The 20,648-nt window shown below is 43.2% G+C and overlaps 1 protein-coding gene across 1 annotated transcript in view; it reads right to left on the reverse strand.

Annotated features, from left to right (window-relative positions):
* The window catches only part of RHAG (Rh associated glycoprotein), an 88,581-nt gene that overhangs the window by 41,881 nt on the left and 26,052 nt on the right, over positions 1-20,648 (reverse strand). The window contains exons 3-4 of the mRNA XM_082248809.1: positions 11,121-11,268; positions 6,985-7,132 (exon numbers count right to left, since the gene is read on the reverse strand). Coding sequence (XP_082104935.1) covers positions 6,985-7,132; positions 11,121-11,268 — 296 coding nt within the window. The remainder of the gene's footprint in view (positions 1-6,984; positions 7,133-11,120; positions 11,269-20,648) is intronic.

Below are 20,648 nucleotides of genomic sequence, written 5' to 3' on the forward strand. Positions count from 1 at the left end.
AAGACTTTTTTTGCTTAACAGAATTCTTGCTTTCACCTTTTCTATCCATTTGTAGTCTCCATAAGAAGCCAATTTGTTTAAGATACACATTTGTACACACAGTGTTGTGTGCATAGTAGATGACATTTAATTAGGGTAACACACAGTACACTTTGATCCTTTCTTTGCTATATACAATGGAGTTGGGCTGGATCAAACCTTTGGATAACAGTATTAGAGCATGCAGAGGAACAAATGGACAGTATAGGTGGGTAAAGGGAGACATCTAGTGGCTGAATTGTATAACTACTTTATCGGTCTGATTTGTTTGAGTAGTTTTTTTAACCACTTCTGGACTGGAAGATTTTCCCCCAGGCCATTTTTTTTTGCGATTCGGTACTGCGTTACTTTAACGGACAAGTGCGCGGTCGTGTGACGCTGTACCAAAATAAAACTGATGTCCTTTTTTTCCCCACAAATAGGCATTTTCTTCCCTATGCTAAGGTCCCCAGTAAGGTATTTGTATGTATGTATGCAATTTGTATTAGCATATTATATTTGTATGCTACGAAGGTATATCAGTGTTTCTCAACCTTTTTTTGGTCAAGGCACCATTTAAAACTATGGACAACCTCGAGGCACCCTCCAAAATTATGGACAGTCTTGAGGCGCCTCATTCTAAAATGTAAAAACTATTCTGTTACATAATGCAGCAACATCAATAGGTGTAGGACACCCAATGTAAGAGCTGGTCTATTTTTCAAAAGCAAAAACACTTTTGCAAACTGGGACTGACTAGTATTCCAATGTTTCTCTTCTCCCTCACTTTCTTTTCCATCACTCAGCTAATGAGACCCCAAAGCTGATAGAGAGAGGCAAGGGAGGGTCAAACAAGGATGATATGCAGACAACTGACATCCTCCTTATCAACTGATGATGCCATTGGTCGGCAGCTAGAAGGTTGTAATGGTGCACAATGAAAACTTGTGGCTTTGTGTAACTAAAAGGAAGGTTTTATCCATCCACCAGCTTGTATACAATTTGATTGAAAAAAGACTGGTATATATACTGGAATTTTTATTTTTTTTGTTTACGGTAATCAGCGACTTATCATGGGACTGGGGCAGGCAATCTGAACACTAACTGATACTGAGTGGGAACCAGGGGCGAATCCAGGGGGGGGGGCATCATCGAGGCAATTGCCCCCCCCAAGTAAATAGTACCAGATTTAAGTTTCCAGAGGCATTATCTAACTGCAGCTGCAGGGACTCTATTTCTGCTTCCCCCGGCTCCCAGGAGACCTAAAATATAATCCCTGAGCCCCATCAGTTCATTTAGAGGGGCCCGGGATGCTGTATCATAGAGAGACTTTTTTTTTTTTAATTCCCTGCTAAGGTGGATTAATACCATCAGGAGCCGCATTTTGCGACAATAAAATGAAGGTTCCGGCCAGGCGGAGTGATATGAGTCAGCAGCCTCATTGCTGCCTGACTCCTTCAGCCAATGGGTGCAGAGAGGAGAGGGCTGGCTCAGGCTGAGGGGGAATTAGCCGGTGTCATGCCGAAAACTTCAACCTGCTGAAATCTCCAACCACGTTATTTCCGGTGAGTGTACACTGGGAATAATTGGAGATTTCGAGCACTTGGTGTTTTCACACAGCACCGGCAGCCTATACACCCGAGTACATGGTATAATTAGTGCAGATTCTTACTCCGCCCGCTAGTAACCAAAAACATGGCCGCCTCCAAGGTGGCGACAACTACCGGGCGGAGTAAGAATCTGCACTAATTATACCATGTACTCGGGTGTATAGGCTGCTGGTGCTGTGTGAAAACACCAAGTGCTCGAAATCTCCAATTATTCCCAGTGTACACCACCGGAAATAACGTGGTTGGAGACTTTGGCAGGTTGGAGTTTTCGGCATGACACCGGAGACATAGCCGCGTGTGTCTGTGAACACACTGAGAGGGACATTACCATAGCAGGCTGGGACAGTGAGGAAAACTGCAATTAATTCCTTTGTCTCCAAAAAGGTACAGTAACACCCTTCACCTATGCCATGTCCTTGCTGCTGCCCAGCCACCATGAGGAATTATACAGCAGCTAAGTGTGTTTCATCATCATTATCATCATCATCATGGTAATCACACAGTACAGATGCATTGAGCCACAGCACCTGTATTGTGTGATTATCATGATGATATAGAATGACAGTGAAAATAATCTTTCTGCCTCCTTTACACAGGGTGTGCTGCAGACATGCGTCTAACATGCCGGGCTGTCATTTACTGGCTTTAGGATGCATTCCACTCAGGGTAACGTGATGACGCTATGCGATCCAAGCTGACGTGTTTCGTCACATCTGGTGACGTCTTCAGAGCTTCTGAAGACGTCACTGGATGTGACGAAACGCGTCAGCTTGGACCGCATAGCGTCATCACGTTACCCTGAGTGGAACGCAAACCGGAAGTAAGCCCGTTGATTCCGCGAGGAGGATGCGCAGCCCACACCGCTGACCACCAGGGAGTGTTTTTACTTTCTCTTCATTGTCGAAACCCTAAATATGGGTAATAAACTTTAATACAGACTTTATTACGCTATTGGGAGCTTTCTTTCTTCTCCTCCTTATTTGCACTGGGTTGCTGTACCCCGGAGTCCATAGGAGCTTTACATTCCATAGGACCGCTTAAAGGGGAACCCTTTTGGCCCAGGAGGCCACCAAAGCGTGAAAGGTCTTAATGTCATATGGCATATGAGACCCACTACATTCGGTAAGTGATCCAATTCTCACATTCACTTGGGAGAAGGAATCGACACCGTAGTCAATCAAATCACAGCAGTTGCACCTTCCAATCGTGAAGAACCACTCTCACTAAGGACAATATTTATTCCTGAGCACTAAGTCACTATTTAACCTTGGACTGCTTTATTTTAATTAATTTTGTACTGCAATATTACGTATACTGCACATGCAAATATTTATTGTCTGATATATTTATGTCACAGCCACTCATGCACAAAGGGATATAATTTGAGCACCTAGTCACTTTGTCACGATATATAATATTTAAAAAATTTTTACTAATTTTTATTGGTTTTGCTGTGGATTTTATATTTATCTGGTATCTTTTTATTGAGTCATTTATCTATTTGGTTTCACTAATATTGGACATCTTCACATATTTATTTATTTAACCTATAGATAGCAACATCTTTTATTGTACAGCAGCTGCTTTTCTCTTAATTTCTCCTAAATACATTCATCTGGTAATTTATTTATTTATTTATCCATCGGGAACCCTACCTTTGGCGCGTGGTATATACTTTGTATATATTTTTTTTCACAAATGGCATGCTGGCATGGGGATACATGTAACACTTTAAAACAGTGTCACTGTTTTAACCACTTTCCGACCAGCCGCCACAGTTATATGGCGCCTGGTTCCTGCAAATCGCCGTACCTGTATGGCGGTCTGCGGGAGCAATCCTGGGGGCACGTGCAGGGCCGCTGATAGGGCAGTACAACCAGCCCTGTTGTACCGGGCCCGGGCTCCATCAGCTCTACAAGGGGCCCGGGCAGCATCACAGTAGATTTCTGCATGTTAAAAAAAAAAACGTTTTTTCTAAACTTTTTCCTAATTTGTACTTTCTTGGGGGTGTAATTACATTTTCCTGGGCCCTATAATGTCAACAGAAGGGCCCAGGAGGTGAGTGCAGTGGCGGGACTTTTTTTTTTCATTTTCGGGGGCGCATATATACATGGGATGTAGTTCCATATTGATTTGCTGCCATATAGTCCTGGCTGCTGCTGTCCCTTGATTGCCCCTGGGTTAACCTCTTCCCTGCCAGTGTCATTATTACAGTAACAGTGCTTATTTTTAGCACTGATTACTGTAGTAATGTCACTGGTCCCCCCAAAAATGTCGGTTAGGTGTCCGATCTGTCTGCTGCAATGTCGCAGTCCCGCTAAAAATCGCTGATCGTCCCCATTACTAATAAAAAAATAAAAATGACAGTGCCCCTCCAGAGATTAGACTCTGGATCCGCCCCTGGTGGGAACTACGTGACTGCCACTGACATCTCTAATGACACTAATACAGTGATCAGTGCTTATACTATACACTATCATTGTACTAATGACACTGGCTGGAAAGGTGTTAACATCTCAGGTAATCAGAGGGCTAAATGTGTGCCTAGCAATGTGTGATACGTGTAATGTGTGCTGATTTTTACTAAACATCTCTTTGTTTCTTATCCCTGCTTTGCAGGGATAAGAAACAGAAGGATTGTTCCCTGTGTACAAAGCCCTGTGTTGATTGTCAACACAGAGCTCTGGGCTGTGATTGGATACAGCCAATTAGCAGGTCCTGGCCATGAATCATTGGCTGGGACTTGCTGACAGACTCCTGCTAAACCTGGAAACAGGCAGTGACATACAAGTACATCGTTTTGCCTGTACGGCTGTCAATTTTTCATTGATTATGGCACCATTTAGGTGGATTTAACCTCTTAAAAGTCCAAGGAGGAGAATCTCCAGGAATAGGCAATTTTTATTTTTATTTTGTCATTGTACAACATTTTGCTTATTCAGCGAAGCTTCAACTGGGTCCTTATACAAAGAATTTTTTTTTTTTTTTTTTATGTCTCTGAATACAGCTCCATTTTAACCAATGTATTAATGCACATTGTAGCTTTTTTAGATCAGCATCCAGGGACATAATAATTGCCCCAAATCTACATTCTGCAGAGCTTACTAGCATAATTTATGCACCTGTTGGCAGGTGCAGTCCACTTTCTCCACTGCAGGTGGTGCTCAACTGCAGCGACATTGCAGAGGGAGAGGAAGTTAAAAGAAACATGGTTCCTCTATGGTTTCCTAGGACACTGGGGCACCAATCAGGTTTGATGCTGGCCGCCCAAGTCACTGTGGTGGCCATCTCAGGTGTGGCAGAGTCTATTTAGGGTTTCTAGCATGTGGGTAGGGTAGGGACAGGTCACCCATCTGTCAGGGACAGACCTCTTCCCTTGGGCAACCTCACCACTTGGGTACGGACCGACCAGGCTGCATTCAAATGCTGTCAGTTTGGCTGAGACCTCCTCTGCTACAAGCTGCTGTTTATCTGTGAGTGTTAAATGAATAATCTGGTCAACAGAATGACCTTATGCTCAAACGCTTCTTGCCATACACCTGTAGGTGTGCCTAAATATGCCTCAAACCGAGCATTTCTTACCATTGGTTCTTCAAGGATGGATCCAGTAAGAGTGAGAGACATTCATGCATTGTTTAAAAACAATGACTGTGAGAATGACCATACAGTGCCTTGGAAAAGTATTCATACCCCTCGAAATTTTCCACATTTTGTCATATTACAACCAAAAACATAAATGTATTTTATTGGGCTTTTATGTGATAGACCAACACAAAGTGGCACATAATTATGAAGTGGAAGGAAAATGATAAACGGTTTTCAAAAGTTTTTACAAATATATATGTAAAAAGTGTGGCATGCATTTCTGTTCAGCCCCCCGGAGTCAATACTTTGTAGAACCGCCTTTCGCTGCAAGTTATTTTGGGTATGTCTCTACCAGCTTTGCACATCTAGAGAGTGAAATTTTTGCCCATTCTTCATGGCAAAATAGCTCAAGCTCTGTCAGATTGGATGGAGAGCGTCTGTGAACAGCAATTTTTAAGTCTTACCACAGATTCTCAATTGGATTTAGGTCTGGACTTTGACTGGACTGTTCTAACGCATAAATATGCTTTGATCTAAACCATTCTATTATAGCTCTTGCTGTATGTTTAGGGTCGTTGTCCTGCTGGAAGGTGAACCTCCGCCGCAGTCTCAAGTCTTTTTGCAGACTTTAACAAGTTTTCTAAGATTGCCTTGTATTTGGCTCCATCCATCTTCTCATCAAATCTGACCAGCTTCCCTGTCCCTGCTGAAGAAAAGCATCCCCACAACTTGCTGCCACCTCCATGTTCCATGGTGGGGATGGTGTGTTCAGGGTTATATGCAGTGTTAGTTTTCCACCACACATAGCGTTTTGCTTTTAGGCCAAAAAGTTCAATTTTGGTCTCATCTGACCAGAGCACCTTCTTCCACATGTTTGCTGTGTCCCCAACATGGCTTCTAACAAACTGGATTTCTTATGGCTTTCTTTCACCAATGGCTTTCTTCTTGCCACTCTTCCATAAAGGGCAGATTTGTGGAGTGCATGACTGATAGTTGTCTTGTAGACAGATTCTCCCACCTGAGCTGTGGGTCTCTGCAGCTCCTCCAGAGTTACCATGGGCCTCTTGGCTGCTTCTCTGATTAATGCTCTCCTTGTCGGGCCTGTCAGTTTAGATGGATGGATATGTCTTGGAAGGTTTGCAATTGTGCCATATTCTTTCCATTTTTGGATGATGGTGAACAGTGATGAACAGTGCTCCATGAGATATTCAAAGCTTGGGATATTTTTTTATAACCTAATCCTGCTTTAAACTTCTCCACAACTTTATCCCTGACCTGTCTGGTGTGTTCCTTGGCCTTCATGATGCTGTTTGTTCACTAAGATTCTCTAACAAACCTCTGAGGGCTTCACAGAACAGCTGTATTTATACTGAGATTAAATTACACACAGGTGGACTCTCTTTATTAATTAAGTGACTTCTGAAGGCAATTGGTTCCACTAGGTTTAATTAGGGGTATCAGAGTAAAGGATTCTTAATTCAAATGCACACAACACTTTTCAGATATATATTTGTAGAACATTTTAAAAACCATTCATCATTTTCCATCCACTTCACAATTATGTGCCACGTTGTGTTGGTCTATCACATAAAGTCCCAATAAAATACATTTACTTTTTTGGTTGTAACATGGTAAAATGTTGAACATTTCAAGGGATATCAATACTTTTGTAAGGTACTGTATTTCTCCCCGGTTTAGTTCCAATTATTACACAAAGTTATATCACAGGACAGACTGAAGTCAAGAGTATCAAGGAAACTGGATTTCTTACCAATCATGGCAAACAGGTCTGAGTGGTAGACCGATCCTTCGTTATCATGGCCCTTTTTCAGACCCGGGCGATACAGAACTGCTGATGCAGCCAAACCAAAGTAAGCTCCAAACGTATGGATGGTCATGGATGCTCCAATGTCGGTGGCCTGTGAAACACAACAATTTGCTGAAAACTAGGCTGTATATGTTTAATGTAGAAAATAAATTGTGCAGGCATACTGTAGGTTCTTAGTGAGTTTACTTTATCAGTGTGATATCTCCTACATTGTCTAAAACCCGAGACTGTTAGAGCTTATTGAACTTTAGTTATCCATGGCAAGAGAAAAGTTGAGACTGATAAAGTCTTAACCTTCTTCTGTTCTTTATTCTTTTTTTTCTCTTGTTTAAGCAACCATTGTTAGGACTCCTGTTTGGAAGGCTTGTATTTCATATATGAGTATTAGTATAAGATATGAGTATGAGTATGAGATATTGAGTTGGCCCACCCTTTGCAGCTATAACAGATTCAACTCTTCGGGGAAGGCTGTCCACAAGGTTTAGGAGTGTGTCTATGGGAATGTTTGACCATTCTTCCAGAAGTGCATTTGTGAGGTCAGGCACTAATGTGGACAAGGTCTGGCTCACATTCTCCGATCTAATTCATCCCAAAGGTGTTCTATCAGGTTGAGGTCAGGACTCTGTGTGGACTCGCTCATCCATGTCTTTATGGACCTTGCTTTGTGCACTGGTGCGCAGTCATGTTGGAACAGGAAGGGGTCATCCCCAAACTGTTCCCACAAAGATGGAAGCATGAAATTGTCCAAAATGTCTTGGTATGCTGACATCTTAGGAGTTCCCTTCACTGGAACTAAGGGGCCAATCCCAACTCCTGGAAAACAACCCCACACCATAATCCCCCCTCCACTAAATGATTTGGACCAGTGCACAAAGCAAGGTCCATAAAGACATGGATGAGCGAGTTTGGGGTAGAGGAACTTGACTGGCCTGCACAGAGTCCTGACCTCAACCCGATAGAATACCTTTGGGATGAACCTTCTCTTTCAACATCAGTGCCTGACCTCACAGAGGTCTGATGAAGGAGCTGAGCTCCGAAACATGTAACCGCCCACCACCCGCTCTATTGGACACCAGCCGCTGCATCCACACCCTGCCTTCAGGAAATCTCTCATGCCGACCCAGCTGAGACACAGACGAAAGGACGCATCTAAAGGAAGCGGATCACCGGATATCCTCATTTCAACCACTCAGCACAGATAGGAAGACTCCAGACAGATCTTTGCTATGCCCATGTCACATTTACCAAATGTGAGTGCTTTTATACTTTCAACCTAATAAATACTCAGAGCCTACTGCACTTAGAGGCGCCTTGTCTTTTTATCTTGACCTCACAGATGCGCTTCTGAAAGAATGGTCAAACATTCCCATAGAGACACTCCTAAACCTTGTGGACAGCCTTCCCAGAAGAGTTGAAGCTGCTATAGCTGCAAAGGGTGGGCCAACTCAATATTGAACCCTACGGACTAAGACTGGGATGCCATTAAAGTTCATGTGCGTGTAAAGGCAAGTGTCCCAATACTTTTGACAATATAGTGTGTATATTAATTTATATATATATATATATATATATATATATATATATATATATATATATATAATCATTTATTTTTCTCTGCTTCTTTCTTGCTCTGTATGGATAGTTGCCTCAGTGTTATATATAATTATTGATGTGTTTGTTTTGCCTATTTCCTGCTGTTTTATTGAAATTCCATGCAGATATAATTGTGGTCCATAAGGTCCTGAAGAAACGGGATTTCCTGAGAAATGCGTTGACCTGTCACATTGATCATATCAACATTACAGTTGAGATAGATGGCTGATAGGTTGATGATGAAGTTATGACCTCTTATGTTATGAATGCATTGTTTTTAGCTAGTAATCGACCAATATTGTTTTTTTAATGCCGATATCGATATTTTGGTCATCGGATATTGGTATCGGCTGATATCTGCTGATATTTTCAGACATTAAAAAATTATTATTTTATTTATTTATTTATTTCTTTAGGTACTCCTTGTGGAGGGATCTGGGAGTCTAAAAGACCCCAAACCCCTCCTCGGCACTGAAAAGCATTCAAAACGCCAAGTTTGGCTGTTTTCAATGCTGTCAGTTTTTTTTAATTCGGCACCGAGTACCCGGAAGTAATGTCATGACATCACTTCCGGATTTTTTACATGGAGACCCGATCAGAGCCGAATGCGGCTTTGATCGGGTCTTCTCTTCGGCGGCGGCGGTGGTGGAGGTAGGATGCTCGGGTCTCCCGGTGGGACGGGAGACCCGGGCGAGCCGCGGAAGGTGGTGGGAGGGGGGGACGTCCGCTCCCAATCCTTGTATTGACAGCCGCTGAGCGGCTTCTGAGCCACATTGGTTGTCCTTACAAGACAGCCGACCGTCGGCTATGGACGCCGGTACCGGGGCGATGCCTCTAGCTGCAGGCATCACTCCGGTACAGCACTTTCCCGAAATATCGGTAATAACGGCAAATCCAAACGCCAATACAGATATATCGGGGAAAGTGCATATCGGCACCCGATATATCGGTGTTGCCAATAATCGGTTGATCTCTATTTTTAACGAATAGTTGTATGTGAAATCATGTTTTTAGTATGATTTTATAATAAACTTTTTTTTTTTTTTTTATTTGAATCTATGTACATTTGGAGGCATACATAAAGTCCCACAAATTATTTTTTGGTGTATTACATGATTAGGGATGATGCCTCCTTTAGTAAAATAATTTTGGCTATGAAACTCATCACCTATTTAGTGATCTTATGACAACTGAATGGAGTCGGAGATAGATTCCTGTACAGGGTCACATGACATACATGACAGCTGCCCAGCACAGACATGCCCACTCTTCAAAAGAACAAGCTGTCCTGCAGAAGTAACATTTGGAGGGATGAGACAAATCATTTATTTCATCCAGAGTGGGGCTGCTCTAATACAGAAGGTGCATTATTAGCCAGATCACCAGATAAAAACAGAGGCGTGTGCCCCCATTTGCCAGTGGGGAAGCTGATTCCCGGGACCGCCGGGCACCCGCGATCACTCCCTGTGGAGAGAGAACGACGGTCTGCTGTTGTAAACGCAGCAGAACGTTGTCCTCTCAGGAATGAATACAGGGCTCCTGTCTTCCTCCTATTTAGGAACACAGGTCTCTGTGTTGGTTCCATAAGCCCATCCCCCACACAGTTAGAAAGCACCCCCTAGGGACACATTTAACCCTTTGATCGCCCCTGGTGTTAACCCCTTCCCTGTCAGTGTCATTATTACAGTAACAGTGCATATTTTTAGCACTGATTACTGTAGTAATGTCACTGGTCCCCCCAAAAATGTAATTTATGGGTCCGATCTATCCGCCACAATGTTACAGTCTGGCAAAAAAAAAATCGCAGAACACTGCCATTACTAGTAAAATAAATAAATACATAAATAAATAAAAATGACATAAATCTTTCCCCTAGCAAACCAATCAAAATGTGCTTATTTTTTTTTTTTTTTTTTTACCAAAAATATGTAGCAGAATACAAATTGGTCTAAAATGATGAAAAAAATTCGATTTTTACATTTTTTTTATTGGGAATGTTATATAGCCGAATGTGAAAAATATTGTTTTTTTTTTTTTTTTTCAGAATTGTCGTTCTTTTTAAAAAAATAAAAATCGCACAGGTGATCAAATACCACCAAAAGAAAGCTCTAATTGTAGGGAAAAAAAGGACATACATTTTATTTGGGTACAGTGTCGCACGACCACGCAATTCTCTGTTAAAATAACGAAGTGCCGAATCGAAAAAAATGGCCTGGCCATTAAGGGGATAAAATCTTTCAGCCCAGAAGTGGTTAAAGGGCTAACTGTGTGCCTAGGTTGTGCTTACTCACTGTGGAGCAGTTGCTAAGCGGTTAATACTGCTTTCTTTTCCAGTTACTAGACTTTTGTCACATAGAAGGACAGCATTGGCCGCAAGTTAATGTAAACTATCTTACTTTTGGCACAAGTATGGAAACTGCTACCTACATAATGTATATTTTTAAAGGTAATATTATTCACTGAAATAAACTGTGACTCAAACTTACATGCAAAAAACCAACAAGATGCTCATTACATGCGAAGACGAAGATTTCTATCACGGCCATTATCAACATCTGAAGAGGACTTGTTTTCCCCAGAACGGCTCCAAAGGAAATTAAAACAGTTGCCGTGCTGAAGTCTGCATTAATCATGCTGGAAAACAAAGAAAAGTTACTATTAGGACAGAATAAGCAAATGCATGATGTCACACTTTGGTAGGTGCCACAACGGAAATGCATCCAAGGATGCAGAACAGTAACAAGCTTCTTCTTTAAATAGACCCCAAATCAAAAGCCTGCTTCTTTGTGTGCCTTAGTTCAATTCATGTTATAAGTAATGGTAACTGATGTTGGGGTCATTTATGGCACTTTTCCACTGCAAGTACCGGCTCGGCTCTACTCGGCCCTGCTTGGCCCGGTTTGCTTTTCCACTGCTGGTACCGCAGGGTACGGTGTTGGAACGGTTCGGTACGGTATGGTATAGGTTTGCTTTTCCACTAAAGTAGTACTAAAGTTAAGTGGGTGGGATAACATCGGGTGGGTGGGATTCTCTGACCAATCAGTGGCTAGTAGTGACTGCATGCAAAGGATTGTGGGATATGGTACCGGGTATGGTACCTGTTGGAACCACAATCGAGGTGGTACTGTTTTTGAGAGCCGTACCGTTCGGTTCCATGCAGTGGAAAAGCGCCACCGTACCGTACCCTACCGAACCGTTCCTACGCTATACCATGCGGTACCAGCAGTGGAAAAGCACAAAAGCGAACCGAACCGTTCGGTTCCATGTAGTAGAAAAGCTCCATTAGTTTGTACTTGTTTTAAACCTTAAGTTGTACCTACCGTCAAAGCGTAAAGTCATATATTAATTTCAACACCGTATTTCCCCTTTTTCTAGCCTATCCCTAATATTCTGAACCTTCTTGAAGTTTGTAAACTTACTTTGGGGTGATCCCCATACATTTACTTCCATGAATTGTGTGACTCGTAGTCACTATGCTCATCCATGTCTTTATGGACCTTGCTTTGTGCACTGGTGCAAATCATTTGGTGGAGGGGGAGATTATGGTGAGGGGTTGGTTTACAGGGGTTGGGCTTGGCCCCTTAGTTCCAGTGAAGGAAACTTTTAAGACGTCAGCATACCAAGATATTTTGGACAATTTCATGTTGCCAACTTTGTGGTAACAGTTTCCCTGGGGGTCGGTATGAATTTCTTGAACTACACACAGAAAGGCTTTATGAACCAGCATCGACACCCCCCTAGCAAAGGTGGAATAAGTGGCATGAAACGCTCGTTGCAGCCATGGTTTTTTGAGAGTCAGAAGTTTGCTGCCCATGAGATGCATTCCAAGAGACAATCTTAAAAGAATTGTCAGCTCTATTAGCCATAATCGGTTAAAAGAAAAAGAAATAACAGTAGGAATCGAAAAAGATCCTAAAGGCATCTCTGAAGCAGCATCTCCAGTACGGACCAACACCAAAAAGAAAAAACATATTGCCCAACAAAAAACAAAAACCCATTGCGCACCGATGTGCACACCCATCCCATACCTGATTCCAAACCAAAAACAAGGAAGGCTTCAGGTAGAGGCCTAAAACCCTTAACCCTTAACATAACAAAACATGACTGGTGATAGCAATCAAACTATGTCCAGTTGGGCCTAGAGGCATCTAGTGGCGCTTTTCCACTGTATGGAACCGAACGGTTCGGCTCGCTTTTGTGCTTTTCCACTGCTGGTACCACATGGTACGGTGTAGGAACGGTTCGGTACGGTACGGTACGGCGGCGCTTTTCCACTGCATGGAACCGAACGGTACGGCCATGGAACCGAAAGGTACGGCTCTCAAAAACAGTACCACCTCGATTGTGGTTCCAAGAGGTACCATACCGGTACCATATCCCACAATCCTTTGCATGCAGTCACTACTAGCCACTGATTGGTCAGAGAATCATTGTTATCCCACCCACTTAACTTTAGTACTACTTTAGTGGAAAAGCAAACCATACCGTACCGTACCGAACCAACACCGTACCATGCGCTACCAGCAGTAGAAAAGCAAACCGGGCCAAGCAGGGCCAAGTAGGGCCGAGTAGAGCCGAGCCGGTACTTGCAGTGGAAAAGTGCCATAGTATAGCACCGGCGCCTAGTATAGCACCGGCGTTCCTGTTCCAACATGACTGCACACCAGTGCATAAAACAAGGTCCATAAAGACATGGATGAGCGAGTTTGGGGTGATGGAACTTGACTGGCCTGCATGGAGTCCTGACCTCAACCCAACAGATCACCTTTGGAATGAATTAGAGCGGAGACTGCGAGCCAGGCCTTCTCGTCCACCAGTGCCTCACCTCACATGTTCTTCTGGAAGAATAATCAAACATTCCCATAGACACACTCCTAAACCTTGTGGACAGCCTTCCCAGAAGAGTTGAAGCTGTTATAGCTGCAAAAGGTGGGCCAACACAATATTGAACCCTACGGGCTAAGACTGGGATGTCATTAAAGTTCATGTGCGTGTGAAGGCAGGCGTCCCAATACTTTTGGACAATATAGTATATATACTGTATATATGCAGTGCATATGTATACAGTACTGTGCAAAAGTTTTTGGCAGGTGTAAAGAAATGCTGTAAAGTACGGTAAGTGCTTTGAAAAATATATTTTTTAATTGTTTATTTTCATTTAGTGTGACTACCCTTTGGCTTCAAACCAGCAACAATTCTTCTAGGTACACGTGCACACAATTTTTGAAGGAACTGGGCATGTGGATATGGAACCTCCAGTTTCCAGAGTCTGTGTGTTTTGGGGAAACATGAACTTGAATCAGAAAGAAGACCACTCTACGGATCCCCCAGGCATACACCTTCCAAAGAGTAATGTTCCCCTAAATGCCAGGACCCATAGACAGTGGGTAAGAGGCTTGCTCCCAGTCCTCGACAAAAGCCTCTGTCCTGGCTAGGTCTGTCACAGATTGTATTTAATTAGCCCCATATCCTGCCATTTAAAGAGGATCTCAACCCCCTGAGTAGACTTCCCTCCAATCCACCCCTCCTCCCCTCAGCTACATGAGTAGCACTGCTTTTTTTTGCTGTTGGGTTTTTTATGTCTATTTAGGGTTTTTTTTGTGGAAAATGTGTGCCCCCGCCTCCCCATGCCTGTCACTTGCCTAGGCAAGAGATGTACACAGTGCTCGCTGTGCCTCCTGGGAGATACACATCACATATATCAGGAGACATAGCCCTTAATTCAGAAAGGAGGAGGGTGGCTTGCCTAGCACAGTGTCATGAGGAAGTGCACCACCTAGCGCAGCGGCATGAGGAAGTTCACCGTCCAGCTTCTTGATGACATCACAAGCAACATAGCGGTGCGGGACTGAGCGGTGGCAGAAGACAAGAGGATCTCAGTGGGACATTGCTGGAGTAACTATACAAAACACACAGAGGGCGCACCGACCTTGTGCATTATCCCGAGACAAATTATTTATTGAATAAAAACATGGTAAGTATTGTACTCACAAAGGCAACAGAAAATTGCACATCACAGATCTCTGTGTCAACACTTATGGACATAAGTAGTGATTGACCGATATTGGTTTTTCGTTGCCGATACCGATATTTTGGCCAATGCATATTGGTATCGGCCGATATTGGCTGATATTTTCTTACAAAAAAATATATATATTTTTTTTTTTATTTGACAGGTACTCTTGTGGAGGGATCTGGGGTCTAAAACACCCCAAACTCCTCCTCTGCACTTAAAAGCATTCAAAATGACAAGTTTGGCTGTTTTGAATGCTGTCATATTTTTGAATCTGGCGCCAGACAGTACCCGGAAGTGATTTCATGAGTGACATCACTTCCGGGTTTTTACATGGAGACCCAATCAGAGCCGAATGCGGCTTTGATCGGGTCTTCGGTGGTCATGCCGGCTGGTTGCCCGGGTCTCCCAGTGGGACGAGAGTCCCGGGCAAGCCACAGAAGGAGGCGGGGGGGGGGGGGGGACGTCCCCTCCCGCTCATTGTAATGACAGCCGAGCGGCTTCTCAGCCACATTGGTTGTCATTACAAGACAGCTGACAGTCGGCTATGGACGCCGGTACCGGGGTGATGCCTTTAGCTGCAGGCATCACTCCGGTACAAGCACTTTCCTGATGAAGTGGCGATTTGGGTCCACGAAACACGTTGAGGCTACGATGTTTGTTAAATACTAAACTACTCCAATATCTGGATTTTGTACTCCTTTCATGTTATGCACACAATTTTATATTCTATTACCCTTTGGAATCAGCCCTGTTTGTTATTATGCAATTGAATTTGGGGATTACCTTTTAGCCTTTTTACTATCTTGATGCATATTTTCTATCTGACATGTGTTTACATCCTTATGTACCAATAAATGTTGTTTTCAATTTCCCTGCCAGTCTTTCATGTCTTTCATTTAATGTCCCAACCTTTCTTATTTATGTTATTGAATAGGAATGGAGAAGCACGGAAAGTTCCACCGTGCGCCTCATTTAAAGTCCCAAAATTCCCCCTTTCTTCCATAAGATAGTAACAATGACATTAATGAAGGTAGCAGATAATGTCTGTTATATAAGAAGGGTATGGGTAGTCTTCTCGTGTGGCTCTGAAGAAGAGGAATTACTCGAAACGCGTTAGACCCGGGGTCTTCAGTGACTGTTATACCCATATACGTGTTGACACATTGGATTGAATTTACAGAGATCTGTGGTGTGCAATTTTCTGTTGCCTTTGTGATACTTGTATTTTTATACAATACATTATTTGTCTTAGGATAATGCACTAGTTTGATGAGCCCTCTGTGTGTTTTGTATAGTTGCAGTGTTAGACTTCCCTAAGTCTTTGAGGGCAGCAAGACCGTGGTTACCCGTTTCTAAGGGCAATGAAGACATAAGGACATCCATCCGGAGGGGCCATTTTCCTAAGCGCAGGAGGCATTGTGTGTAGGACATTGCTGGAGTCTCTGGGCTGGTGAGTATCGTAAATCTGCACAATGGACCATTCGGAAAGTAGAGGTAAAAAACAAAAAAAGGTGGGGCAGTCTGTCAAAGGTCTGCTATAATATATGGTGATGCTTATCTTGTCTTTTTTATATACTATTTTGTAGTAGCTGTGTCATGTCATTAAAGTTTTTAAAGCAAGGCCAATTTCTTTCTCTATACCAGAAATCTCCAAACTGTGGCCCTTTGCATGCTTTTATCTGACCCTTGAGGCAATATCCCCCCCCCCCACCCAACAGTAGGGCATTATTCCTTCCACTGATACCAATGATGGGGCACTATTCCTCCCACTGACACCAATATTGAGGCACTATTCCTCCCAATAGCACCAATGATGGAGCACTATTCCCTCCACTGATACCAAGGTTGAGGCACTATTTCTCCCACTGACACCAATGATGAGGCACTATTTCTCCCTTTGAAACCAATTATGGGGCACTATTCCTCCCACTGACACCAATTATGATGGGGCACTATTCCTCCTGTTGACATCTATGATGGAGAACTATTCCTCCCACTGACACCAATGATGGAACAATATTACTGACACCATTGATGGGACACTATTTCTCCCACTGACACCAATGATGGAACAATATTACTAATGTTGCACATATGCTCAATAATTGCGAAAGGATCGGACCGGGTGAAACCAGAATTATTTTTATTGAAAAAGTTTCTGCAATGACATGACATGAGGTATCACCTTTAGTCTGGTGGAAAGCACAGCAACTGCTATTCTATTCCCCCAGGAACAAAAGGTCTAACTTTTTAGTTCCTCCCATGCCTTGCTGCAGTTGAACTTTGTGCTGCCATCTACTGGTGATTCAATAGAAATGCCATGAGTTTTTATGGGGTACCTGATTTTGACATTCCTTACACTGACACCAATGATGGAACAATATTACTGACACCAATGATGGGACACTATTTCTCCCACTGACACCAATGATGGGGCACTAATACTCTACCTATTACCAAGGACTATTCCTCCAATTAATACCAATGTTGAGGGATTTTTTAATCCCACTGAGGTCAGGACATTTTCTACTCCCACTGGCCACAGTCTGCTCCCCCCTAAAGTTTGAAGGACAGTAAACTGGCCCTTTGTTTATAAAGTTTGGAGACCCCTGCTTCATACAATCTGGTAGAGAAAATAGGAAAGGATATTTCTTCTGAAGGATCCATATAATTTGTAGCTTTGCTCCTGATTACCAAATGCATCAGATGAACATTCTGAGATCTGGGAAACCATTGCACGCAATTGCTAAAGAGATGTCCAGAGCGACAGAGGTTACAGGAAGAGGAAAGATATTTTTCACAGATGATGGGTGAAATAGCGGTAAGAAATGTTTTGGAGAGATTTACGGTGGACTCTGGTGATTTTCTGTGTCAATTTACTGAGGATGGGAAACCAACGGAGGAAGCAGAACAGGGAGAGCAGAGTAAATGTGCCTGTCAAATGTGGCTAAACGTGAACTGCTATTGGTTTTGGAATTTGGCCAAATAATTAAAAATGTATTACCAAGAGGTTGAATTTTTAATGGATTAGAGACTGATCATTTGTCAAGTTGATTTCCTGAAGGTGTAGAGGCTATTTAAAGTAGAAGCCTGATGAAATGCTAACTATACAGTAATTAAAGTGGTTCTAAAGGCTGAAGGTTTTGTACCTTTATGCATTCTATGCATGAAGGTACGTAAAAAAAACCTTCAGTTTTCAGCTCCCCTAATACTTACCTATACCCAATCGTGATCCAGCTATGTGCACGAGAGCGGCTGCCCTTTTGGGTCTCTGTCTCCTCATTGGCGGCGCTGTCGCACCGCCGGAGCCGCGCTCCTGCTGGGATTAAACACAGTGGAAGCCAGACCGCAGGAAGAGCAGGCTCAATCGCCGCCAGCCTCCTGCAGTCTTCAGGGAAACTGACAGAAGAGCCGCCTGCTTTGTTTACATAGGCAGGTGGCTCTTGCCTGTGGCAGGCGGCGCTGGCCTATGTAGCCGGCCTGCCTATGTAAACAAGGCAGGCGGCTCTCCTGTCACACAGGCACAGCACAGTGAGATTGTGTGTCTCAGCTAAGCTAAAACACTGATCTCTTTGTGCCTTTCACAGAGCCCCCCTCCCCCACAGTTAGCAAGTACATTTAGACTTACATTTAACCCCTTGATCACCCCCAGTATTAACCCCTTCCCTGCCAGTGTAATTTATACAGTAACAGTGCATATTATTTAGCACTGATTACTGTATTAATGTCACTGGTCCCCAAAAAGTGTCAAAAATGTCAGTTAGGGGTCCGATTTGTCTGCGGAAATGTCGCAGTCCCGCTGAAAATCGCAGATCGCCGCCATTACTAATAAAAAAAAATAAAAAATAAAAAGTCCAAAAATCTATCCCATAGTTTGTAAACGCTATAACTTTTGCGCAAACCAATTAATATATGCTTTTTGGGATTTTTTTTTTTTAACAAATATGTAGTAGAATACAAAATGGCCTAAACTGATAAAAAAAATTTTTATTGGGAATGTTTTGAAGCAGACAGTAAAAAATATTGTGTTTTTTTTTTTCAAAACTGTCACTCTTTTTTTGAGTATAGCGCAAAATCTAAAAACCACAGAAGTGATCAAATACCACCAAAAGAATAAATGAGAGGGTGTGTCCCATAAAACCGAAAGGGTTAAAAATTATTATATATACTGTGTATCAAGTGGGTACAAGTAAAAAGGTAAAATATCCTGGTGTGTGATGGATAAAACCCAGAAAGTGCTGAAGTGCAATAAAAAAATAAATAACATAGACAGTGTTTTTATTGTGATATACAGGTAATTAAATCAATCCACTGTGGAAATAAAATAATCAAATATTGGTGAATATTCCTGGCGCTGTTACTATCAAAAGTGCAACATGCCAGTAAAAACCATATAAGTGAAGTAGAGTGAAATCAGGGAATAATCCCGTGTAAATGAATAGATCAAAATAAAATGAGAAATCAGCTGCAATCACCTGTGTGACCACTAGGTGTCGCGCTGTATATACAACCTGCCCTAAACGAAAGTTAGGCAAAATGGATCTTCAAAGGTCCCCCTCCACAATCAACCAAGCACCGGTTGGCGAGTTTCCATATGGAGAGAAAGAAAAGGGGAGCCTCGTGAAGTATCAATCATAAATTGAAGAAAAGAACGTAGCATCCACTCACTATGAAAAGCTGTGGTAGCTGCCTCGCATCAGTTGCAACATGCAACTGATGCAACTGATGCGAGAGGCCGCTCCAGCAGACGTCGATGACGAAACGCGTAGGGCGGGTCCATTGCGTCACAGCGTCACTTCCGGTTTGAGACTCCACCGCCGTGGAACGCGGAAGCTTCCCGGCGATTGCAACTGATGCCAGTCACCAGCTCTCTGCTTACTAAAGACAGAGAGCTGATCAATCAGCGGTGTTTGATCGCTCAGTTCTCGGTCTTAGAGGTGGCGGGGAACAGCTGCAGCTGGGATCAGTGCTGCAGCCATCTAGGTAAGTATAGATCAGTGATAGCGAACCTTGGCACCCCAGATGTTTTGGAACTACATTTCCCATAATGCTCAACTACACTGCAGAGTGCATGAGCATCATGGGAAATGTCGTTTCAAAACATCTGGGGTGCCAAGGTTCACCATCACTGGTATAGATGTTTGTTTTTTTTTCTAAGCCTCTACCCCGATATATGATTCGATATTTAATGTGAACACAGATTCACCCTAATTCTTTACTAACGTGCACACCCTCTATTCCCTTAGTAAGTAAAAAACACTTTCTCTCTGAACATACAAATAAACACACAGAAATAAAAAATAAAAAATCAGGATCTTTTTTTTTTTTTGCTTGCACGTGACTGGATGATGGAAGTAAACACAGCTTCAACTTATATATAAACAAAATTATAATTTTTTGCGAGAGCGGCGATCGGTGGTGTGGTGTGTCACCCTGACACACCGCATCTCCGATCCCGGTAAAGAGCCTAATGACGTGGGCTCTTTAACATGTGACCAGCTGTGTCCAATCACAGCTGGTCGCATAGTAAATAGGAAGTGCCATTGATCGACTTTCCTGACAGACACGAGTAGAGGAGAGTCGATTGGCGGCTCTCCTGACAGAGGGGGGGTCTGTGCTGGTAATCAGAGCATTAGGGATGCCATTAGAGCTACCAGGGATTGCCCACCCATGGCCACCAGGGATGCCAATCAGGGCTCAGGGACCTTTCAATGCCCTCCTTACCAGAGCTGCGCATGATTGCCATCTATCAGTGCCACCCACCAGTGCCCATCATTGCCATCTAGTAGTGCCACCCACCAGTGCCCATTATTGCCCATCAGTGCCGCCTATCAGTGCCCATCAGAGATGCCTATCAGTGCCCATCAGTGACACCTCTCAGTGCCCATCAGTGCGCATCAGGGCAGCCGACCCTCCTGCCCACCCCTTGTCCCGGCCCTGCAGCCGGTGATTGCTCCTTCATCTAAAAGCTGCTGGATTACTTTTACGGTGCCTCGCT

The sequence above is a fragment of the Pelophylax lessonae genome (assembly GCF_965119305.1).
Source record: "Pelophylax lessonae genome assembly, chromosome: 3".
In the NCBI taxonomy this organism is placed as follows: Eukaryota; Metazoa; Chordata; class Amphibia; order Anura; family Ranidae; genus Pelophylax; species Pelophylax lessonae.